Source organism: Gavialis gangeticus, unplaced genomic scaffold, assembly GCF_001723915.1.
Source record: "Gavialis gangeticus isolate Ggan-Ray unplaced genomic scaffold, GavGan_comp1, whole genome shotgun sequence".
NCBI lineage: Eukaryota > Metazoa > Chordata > Crocodylia > Gavialidae > Gavialis > Gavialis gangeticus.
Window position 1 is genome coordinate 215,443,715 of NW_017729032.1, and position 10,385 is coordinate 215,454,099.

Here is a 10,385-nt window from a genome sequence, read left to right on the forward strand (position 1 = left end):
GGCTTTGCACCCAGAAATACCTCCCTTCAATTGCAAATCTGGATCCAGCCCGGCCTGCCTTGGGCTTCGCACCCAGAAATACCCTGCTCCAGAGGAAGCCAGGATCCAGCCCGGGGTGACTTGGGGTTTGCACCCAGAAGTATCGCCTTCCACAGGAAACCTGGATCCATCACGGGGTGCTTTGGGTGTTGCACTCAGAAATACCCCTCTCAATTGGAAACCTGGGTCCAGCCTGACTTGTTTGGTCTTTACACCCAGAAATACCCCCCTAAATTTCAAATCTGGATCCAGCCCGGGCTGCCTTGGGTTTTGCTCCCAGAAATACCCACCCTGCATAGGAAACTTGGGTCCAGCCCAGGTTGCCTTGGGCTTTGCACCCAGAAATACACCCTCTCAATAGGAAACCTGGGTCCAGCCCCACCTGCCTGGGACTTTGCACCCAGAAATACCCCCCTCAATAGGAAACCTCCGGGAAAGTTGCGCAGGGGCAGGGCATCAGGCCTGACAAGCTGGCGGAGCCGCAGGCTGGTTTTAATTGTGGTGCCTGACTTCAAGCCCTTGCCATCCCCGGGGCCTGGCACAAGGTGGGGGGGGGGGAACCTTTGCCAAAGCGACTTGCGATGCAGCTCTGCCCTTGGCAGGCCCGCGGCTGGGCTGGGCTGGCAGCCCCCGGCCTCCAGCGGCTGGAGAAAGCTGCCTTGATGCCCCCCAAGGTGCGGCCCCGGCAGCAGGCGGAGGGAGGTGGCAGCGCCCTCCCGGGCCAGAGGACCTGTGGCCTTTGCCTTCAAGCGGGACACTTCATCTGGGGTCTGGAGGGTGGGTGCCGGGCCAGGGCTGAGCCTGCTCCCTTCCAGCCCCGCTTCTCTGTCACTAGGACCCGGGAGGGCTGCAGCCGCTTCCCCACGGCGGAGGAAAGAGTCGCTCCCGAGCTCCTGCCTCCAGGGGCTGATTGATTGCCCTTCCCTGCTTGCGAGCATTTCTTCAAGCTGCCCCTCTTTCCTTTTACTCCGGGCCTATTGATCATTTCTCTGAGCTTGGGTTTTGTTTTGCTGTTGTTGGGGTTTTTTTTAATTCTTTGGCCATTGATCTATATATTTCCAGCAAGGACAACATGTGTTTCCCCTTCCCCTGAGCTGTCGCAGCTCCCTCTTGAGCGGCCTTAAGTGGTTCCCTTCAGCAGCTGGAGCGGGCACGTTTGAATCCCTCTGTTACCTCTTGCATTTGCCTGGCCCGGGGGAGATCAGAGACCTGAATCCGGCTGGCCGGCTTTAGGATTGTGCCTGGGGTCGGAGGGTTTGATCTGCGAGGACAGTGCTGGAGAGGGGATGAGGCAGAAACGGGGAGGTCAGGGAGATTCACCCCATTCCGAGCGCACATCTGGCTTCCCCTCCGCACCTCTGGCTTGCTGATGGCCCTCGGAGCGGGCCAGCTGTTCGCTTTCAAGTGGCCGAGGCAGGCGGGGGGAGATCGTATCCTGCACGGGGAAGGGGAATGGGGGCAGTCCGCTGCGGAGTCCCACCACAGCCCTTCCACGCGCAGGCGAGAACCACCTAGTGCCTCCGCAAGGTGGTTGCCCAGACAAAACTGGAGTCGAGAGCTAAGCAGCCCCTCCGAGTTTCGTCGCGCAAGGTGCGGAAGGAAAGATCCCCTCTCGCATCAATGCCCCAGGTGCCAGGTGGGAACAAAAGCCTTTCTGGGGCGGGTGGTCGTTGGAGCGCGGTTTTGTCGGGGAAGCGTGAGCTCCGCTTCTGTTCGGTAACGAGTGAACGCTGTAGACCTTACATTACCAGCCCTCTGCACCTTTGCCAACAAGGCAGGGGTTTCAAATGCTCAGTGCTGGCAAGATCTTTCATTTCCCCACATAAAATTATCCAAATAGAAACAAAAAAAGACAACAGCATTTCCTGATGAACTTCTGAAAGTGTCGTCTGCGAAGCCACCTGTTTTCTAACCTCTTAGTCCCTCTCTCCCCACCAAAAACCGTAGCTACTCCTGGGTACCGAGACCTGAAATATTTTACTGATTATAAAATCAGTCATAACTATATGTTTCGGGTACCATATTTTTCCCCCAGATGTTCTTTGAGAAAAAAATGAGATAATTTTAAAGAGGACCAATCTTTAGCTTTAGCAAAAACAGAGTAAGAAATAATATCTAGCTGCACGCAGTTCAGTTCAAATCATTTGTGTACGGCCAAGATCCTGTACTTAAATGACAATGTAGAATTGGGATGTTTAGAGTTCCTGCTAACATCTACTGTAGCAATTTAAAAAAATTAAATGAACACAGAAAAAAAATTCTGGCTTCATCTGTCTCACCCTCCAAAAATTCTTAATTAAATTGAAGGCTTGAAATAAGAATTACATGATTATCAAGAGGGGGGAAATGAAAGGATTTTTAAAAGAAAGTATGATTATTGGTGCAATTGAACAGTAAACTGCAGTATGGATTAATTGTCCAATACAGGATAAGGATATCATCTAAATCCAATTTTATTTAGTTGGTGGATCAAGATTGGGAGAGTTAGATGTGCTGTAGAATAGATATGCTGATATTCTGTCCAATTTGCTGAAGATGTATTTTTTAAGAGCTGAACTGTAAAACAAAGTACTAGATAGCTCCAGTCAGCAAGTCCCTACTTATCTGTTTAGTCTGTTTTATAATGTAAATGTTTGTATTTCAGTGCTTCTTGTTTATGACTGTTCATTCCAGTTTCTTTTTTGACTCTGCAAGTTTTTATACTTTTTTGGGTTTTCTTCAAATTCCTTATATTTGATGTTGTCTTTGGGGTATTAGAATACAATGGATTTTAAAATATATATTGTTTTTAATAGTACAGCACTTTCCCTGTATTTTGAAGGCTTTTCTCCATTTAATACATGCGGGTATAATTTGTTAAACATACACACAAGTGCTTATGTCAAAGGATGTTTCCATAATTGTTCTCCTTTCCATTTCACAGAGAGAGATAGAGAGACAGAGAGAGTGTACAGAAAGAGTGCTCTTCTATTGAAACATTATATGCATCTATGAAATGAAAAAAGAATGAGCCTATCCCATATAGGAAAATTGAAATACCAAGTGCTGATTATAGAAGAGGCCATGAAAGCATGTTAACTTTGTTCAGAGGAGAACAAAAGACAAAAGTATGGGCCACTGAAGAGGGTTGTGGAAGAGGAAGTAGAAATATATGCATAATGAGGGAATTTTGACACTATTGTATGTGGAAGTGAAAATAAGGGTTACCAAGCACTAAAAAACAAATGGAAGAGCATTGCATCAGGGAATATAGCTTCTTACATAAAGGAGGAATTGAAACACCTGAAAAGGGAGTCTCTTGAAATGATGTTATAGGGAATTAGTATGACTAAGACATAAGTATAATAAAGGAAGTAAGTAAAAGAGTAGCAAATATGATTTAGAAAGCTCTGTGTGAAGGTAGAAGAAATACAAAAAGTTTGAGACATTTTAAATGCGTGGAAATAAATTAGAAAATGCTAAGAGGAAGGGAAAAAAATCAAGCAGTGCCTCAGAAGACATGATGCAGGACTGCTTCCTCTTAAAATATGTAAAAGAGGAAGCTAAAACTAGCTACATTTTTAAAGTAATGCAGAGGTCACCACTGCAGCCACAGAACTGGGGAGTTGGGGGGGGGGATCTTAGCAACAGTGACAGAATCTAAATAAATAAGACAGAGAACTGATTCACCTCTTTCTTCTGTCAGAATAAATAAAGGGAAGTGCCAGAGAAATTAGTTGAATTATATCAGCTTAAAACTGGTTTATATTAAATCAGAATTACATCCTGCATAGAAAGTTAAGGCAATGCCATATACCAGTAGGTTTAAACCACATGAAAATTGTGACACCAACCAGAAAAGTTAGGATTAGAAACCTAAATATTATGCATCGTATGTCAAGTGCATAGCAAGTGATACATTTTTAATATTAGTTCAATATTTGTAGATATTGAGACAGCGGATTCACAGCGGAAGCATTCATGACAGAAATTCAGCTTTCAGACTGACTGTTTCAGGTTTTATCAGTGCATGTTACAATTTTAACACAAAGTTTTAAGAGGGTTCAAGTTTCATCAGTTTGCTTCTAAAATAAAAAATGAAGCAGTTAAGTGAACATGGATTAAATATACATTTGAGGCCTCCTTTTCCACATCAGTGCTTTAGTTTTACAGTGGTCCAGGTGCACAAAAGTGAATGGAATTATATAGCATAAGACTAAATAAACATGGTGGGGAATCAGGCCCTTTATGTCTAAAAGACAGTGGGCTTCATATTACTTTTACAATCATTTGTATTTACTTTGGCATAGGGCAGAAGGAATTCCGTCAGTGCAGATGGCAGCCGAATCAGGCCCTGTCATTGATTTACTGGTAATTTGAAGTGTCTCTGTTTCAGAATATGTTTCTGCACATTGTACATATTTACATGCATACATCTGTATTCAGTGTTCCAGACATATTTAGCTAAAAATATTTGTACCCAGCTGTGCAGACTCACTTAGAAGCACATCCTATTTACTCCAAGTAGCTTTTTATTCTATATAATTTGTTGCTTTTTGCTTTTTTGTCAGATCATTTACTGACTCTAAGCAGATTTAAAATACATTTCACATAGGAAAACTGAGGATTTTTATTTACTCTTTTCAGGTGGTGGCTTTAGGAGATGTCCCTGATGGGACACTGGTCACAGTTATGGCTGGAAATGATGAAAACTACTCAGCAGAGCTCAGAAATGCTACAGCTGCCATGAAAAACCAAGTCGCCAGGTTCAACGACCTCAGATTTGTGGGCAGAAGTGGAAGAGGTAGGTTTTGCTCACAGCTATATTTTGACTGTGTTTACTATTTGAGCTAAGTTCCAATTACTTAGGTACAATTTGAATACAAAATATGTCCCACTTCTGTGCTAGGGAATCCTGCAAGATCTGGTTTGTGCTGACTGCTGTGGTGCACAAGTTCATCATATATTTTTATTGTTTTACCAGAGCCATTCCTTGGTATGACTTCTATTTCCTATTCTCGTTTAAAAAACTATCCAAAAACAATGGGCTAGATTCTACCCTGAGGAATATCTATGACATCTCAGAAGCAGAAAGGAACCCCTCTTTTAATTTAATTTATACATTTGTGAAACAAAATGTAGTGAGGCACATCCTTAGCTGGCGAAAATCAGTGCATCTTTATTCTCCAAGACTGTGGGTGATAATTTGACTTCTCTAGTCCAACAGAAATTTCTTCTATAAAGGCCAAGCTCAACTCTGCAGGAGAAAGTGCTTTTCTAGGGAGTCAGCTCGTGACTGGGATGAGCACCCACAGGAACTAAGAATCATCATGAAGTCGATCCCTGTCCACTCAGAATGCAAGGCATATTTCTTTGACCCAGTCTTTTCTAACATAAACATAGAGAAGTGTCTATAGGCATGTGTTTAGTGCACCAGTGGAGGGCACTTAAAAATGGTAGGTAGAAGCTATTTATGAGCCAGTAGAACCTAACAGGCTTTGCCAGCAGAAGATCTAGACCACTTTATTTCACTCTTAACTTTTAATCACGAGTAAATTTTAAAAAACATATCCCTGTTATATGCAGAAAACAAGTTTTTTAAAAAGACTCAGAATATTAGTCTATCCAAAATGTTACCAGAAATCTTTACGTGTTACCAGAAATTAACGTGCCTAATTCATTTGTCATGGAATGAAAAAATGATACAGGCCTGATCCAAAACCTAGTGCAATCAGTTGAAAGACTTCTATCAACTGTAGTGTATGTTAGATCAGACTCATAATCCTAGAAAATGCATACTTTAAACAATCTTGTTTCTGTCTGCATTGCAAGGTAATCTTAAGAACTCATTTTATAATGCTCTCCTTAAACACATGAGTGGTTCATGCAAGCAAAATCTGTGTGCATAAATATGGGTTGCTGGATGAAGTGCACAGCAGAGAAGCAAATTAATTTCAGTAACATGGCTATTTTTGTTTTAAGCTGAGGAGCCAAAAAGTAAGGTACTGCCAGTATGCTTTCATACAAAGCTTACAAATACATTTCTCTTCTGCTTAGTTCATATCTTAGTAAAATCAGAACAGAGGATTGCTGATTAGGGTCCCTTCAAAACTGTAAAATTTACAAATCAAAACTGGCAATATCCACTGCATTCCCACCATTTATACTTGCTTAATATATTGAGCGCTTTTGCCTCTTTGGAACCAGACAGAGCTCTTTTCAGCTAATTGTATCTTCCCTACCCTGATTTCCTTCTGTGTTTTCTTTTAGTGCTTTAGTCTCCTCTTGATGTGTTTGTATATGCATAACTCCCATAAACATGAATGGCGTTATGAGCATATTTCAGGAGGATTGCATAGTTGTCTCATTCCTGCTCCCTGCAAAGTCATTCATTACAGTGGGAGTAGAATCAGGCTTATGACTGAGGAAGTTACACTGATTATAGACAGCAGACTTTATTGGCTTTATAAATGAAGCTACATTTTCTAGACATAAAAACATGGTTTGTGAAATGCAGAGTTTATGTACAGTTTTAGAAAGCTATTCCCCTAGAACAGATTTACAGATAAGCTGTAAACATGAGAAGCAAATGTGTTTTACATATAAAACATATACTCAGGCCTCAAATGTACTGTAGCTTTCTTAACTTAATGCAGTGATTCTCAACCAGGGTGCCATGGCACGCTGGATGTCGTGAGATCCTTTCCAGAGTGCTGTGGGGTGCTCTGCAGCATTAGTACTATTAGGTGTGCAAACATGAGTCACAGGATAGACTCACAGATTTCAAATAGGAATCTATAGTGTTAAAGACATTCTGATCTGTTGTGGTCTTTCTCAGTTCTTTGCAACAGAAATGTCTCTGTTTTCTTCCCGTAGTCAAAAAAGAGCGAAAACTAGGAACTGACATTTTCCAAGAGATACCTTGAATCTAAATAGGTTGAAAACCATTGGCCTAATGTAGAGAAAGAGACATCCTTTAAACCTTGTTGTTTGGGTTATCTTCAGAACGCACTTGGTAGAAAAACCTGCATCTGGAAACAGCTTTGTTCTTTTAATGAAGGATAATAATAGGGTGATGTAGAGAAAATTATATCCATTTACCAAAAACATTTGAGATGCTGTGATGTCTAAAAGTATCAGTCATTAAACATGTTAATATGCTATATTAAAGGCTCCACTATTTCGGTAAAGGGAATTTGCATTATGATTCAGAGATGAGTGTTTAGAAAACATTTTGAAGATTCAGATGAATAGTTGGCAAAAGTGGTTGAGAAGCTAACAAAAATAGACCTGCAGTTTGGTTCCTGGCCATGCTAGGGAAATTAGAAATCATAACTGTGGTCTGTGTGCTCTTCAAGGTCAAAATTTGATAGCTGAGAGAGAACACTAGCTGTTGAAAAGAAAAATCTCGTAGAGAGGATTTTTGTTGCCATTTACTTTGTTAAAACCGGTCCGAGGCCAAAAATGTTGATTGTTCATACACACACACAATAAATACAATAATCATTATAAAACTTCTAATTCTATGTCTTGATCATTTAAATTATAAAGTGACATGTGGATTTGTATGCTACTATTTAGTCTCGGAGGTTTAATCTCAAAAGGGCCATTGGCTATTCATATTTTGAGTGAATGACTAATACATGCTTTTGTTTATTCATGTAACACTGAACTGTTTTCTAAAGGTGTGGGTTATTTGCATTTGGCTTCATGGTTTCTGATGTTCTTTTCTGTTGAGTTTGCATAAAGACTAAAGAATAAGAATAAGCTTCATCAAAGGGCAGTGGTTCTTTTGATTCTCTGGAATAGGAAAAGTAAATGAAACTCTGATGTATAATATTTGATTTTGAATAAATTCAGCTGTCACTAGTGATAATGTGATGCCAATACTATATGAACAGTGACTGAAAGTTCACATCAGTTATGGTAATTGTGGATACTGTCTGTGTACCTTGAGTGATTTGAAATCATTATTGTGGTATATAATAAGGAAGGGCTTTAAATAGGAGCAGTTCAAGTTCATGCCTCACTTTCTCTAACTATGTGTCAGTTATCATTTGAACTATAATCATCATCATTGAAAAGCTATCAGAATTGTTGACAGTTCAAATATTTTAGAGGATAGAAAAGAATAACTCTTGTTAATTTTGATAATTACTCTTAATTTTTCCTCAGCTATGTTTTAAAAAGAATGCAAGCTATTACATATCAGTATGGGAAACACTAGCTTTTACTTCTAGAGTCCTTAATTGAGATTGTGGGCCAGATCTTCATCTATACAATTGATGATTTTTCATTGACTTTGACAGTTACACCATTTGAAGGTCTGGTCCTTTGTGTATGTTGAAGGATAAACTTGTACAACATATTAGATAGGAGTTAATCAAGTAACTAAGGTGATACTCAGTTGTGTTTATTAGCAAGGAATTGGCCTGGTTTTGCTGTTGCCAGGCATGTAGTCCAGTATGAAAAAGCAATTTTCTTGATACCAAGAAAGGGAACTGAGACTATCACAGGTCTCCAGAAACAGCAAGATGTTGTATAAAGGTGATTTGGCTTGCTTTCCAGTACAAAACAGATTTACATTGGAATTGGCTGAAGTCCAGGATTACTATTCCTCACCCTAGGTTGAGAATGCTACTGGGAAAACCTGCCTGTCTGGCTTGCAGGCCTTACTAAGTCATTTCTCAAAGAAAAATGTATTTTAAGCCTACAGACACCCTACACTCCTCTGCCAGGCTTACTGGCAACAATTTTCCTTATATTTTTCTCCAAAATTTTCCTTTCATTCATAATTTTTTCCATTTCTGTTCAATAAGAATTCCTTACCAATGCAAAATATCCATTTCTCTAAATTTGGGTAGGTTACTGTAATAAAATAAAATGGATACAAAAAGTTAAAACCACAATTGTCTTGATAAAAATTAAAAATGAATGCTTATTTTGAAAAAGGAAAGCATCGTGGCACTATATATTTTCCTCTTGGACTCATTAATCTAAATACCTATCAGCTTTGTAGAATGTAACCTTTAACAAAGTTTTGCTGATGAAAATCATTATTAATCTGTTAATATAGTTGCAACTGGTACAGAAACATCTTGTTTTCCCTGCTGAAGCTGTCAATCTTGCATTTAAACCTTTTGCAGGAGTTCAGAGGTAAAACTAGAGTTATTGCACAGCCTTTTTTAAGTTGCATTTTGTGAAGGAATAAAACTGAAATAAAAAATTCCAGCAGCAGCAGCAAGATGAGGATCAAGTGAATAATTTTGCAAATGTTATTCAACTTTTTACAAAGCCTGTAGGAGGACACTTAAAGGATATTGCAAAACATGATCAGAAATATCTGCCTCCAGGAGTCTTTCTTTCAGTTATAAATTTGGGAAGAAATATCAGTTTAAGATTAAATTCACGTTATGGGAAGGTTTACACATAGAAAGTTATGGGGACAGATACCAACTTCAATTATTTTAACTAACCTTCTGATGACAGACTCTGCCTCGTATTGCATAACTTAGTATTTAAAGGCATTGTGTTAAAATTTGCCTTAACCTAATTTAAAATATCAGTATGCATTGTGCAGAGTGCATTGATATTCAGATGAATCTAAAAAGCAGCAAAAACTGTCTCAAGCAGTTAGTTGGGCTCCTGATCCAAACTCATTTAATTCCATGGAAAGAATCCTATTGACTACAGTGGGGTCTGCCTCTGACCCTATTAATCAGGGTTTTCATATAAGAATAGGGTAGTATTGTATTTCTAATGTTTGAATATACTCTGGGGTAAGGGGTTTCTAGAAATAGAAAGTTACTTTACGAAGCTAACCTCATATACCAATTTCCTTGCATTAGAATTAATGAAACTGAAATTGAAGAAATGTAACAGCAGGGAATTTGAAAAAGAAAAGTTGCAATCAATGCAACCTAAAAATAAACATTATAGTATTCATGTTATTGTAATAGGTAAGTAAGTAAACAGACGGACAGACTGATAAACCTTTAATTCAGAGACTTAGTAGTAGGGTATGAAGATGGTCTTAATCAGGCCCAGATGAAATATGTGGAGAAAATTTGCCTGTGCTGTCCCTGTTCTATAACTTAATAAAAGGACTTCTGCATTTGTCTGTGTTATATCATTCTTAGTCACCAAGTCATCCAAGGGTAAAATTCTTCCCAGTTTGCAAGGTTGGTACCCAAACCTCCATATTAATGTATACTGTAATAGGGCTATGTGAGAAAAGCTGTGTTTAGAACAGCCCATACAGGGTGGCTTTTCTATTCCTAGTGGGCTGTGGTGGTATGGAAGACAGTGTGTATGATTAAATCAGGGGTGGGCAATTATTTCGGATGGAGTGCGGCTTATTGAGTTTT

General features: G+C 39.7%; 1 protein-coding gene across 1 annotated transcript in view; it reads left to right on the top strand.

The window, feature by feature from the left end:
* The window catches only part of RUNX1 (runt related transcription factor 1), a gene marked incomplete at its 5' end in the record, with an annotated part of 136,997 nt that overhangs the window by 2,618 nt on the left and 123,994 nt on the right, over positions 1-10,385 (top strand). The window contains one exon of the mRNA XM_019523888.1: positions 4,666-4,822. Within this exon, the coding sequence (XP_019379433.1) occupies positions 4,666-4,822 (157 nt within the window). The remainder of the gene's footprint in view (positions 1-4,665; positions 4,823-10,385) is intronic.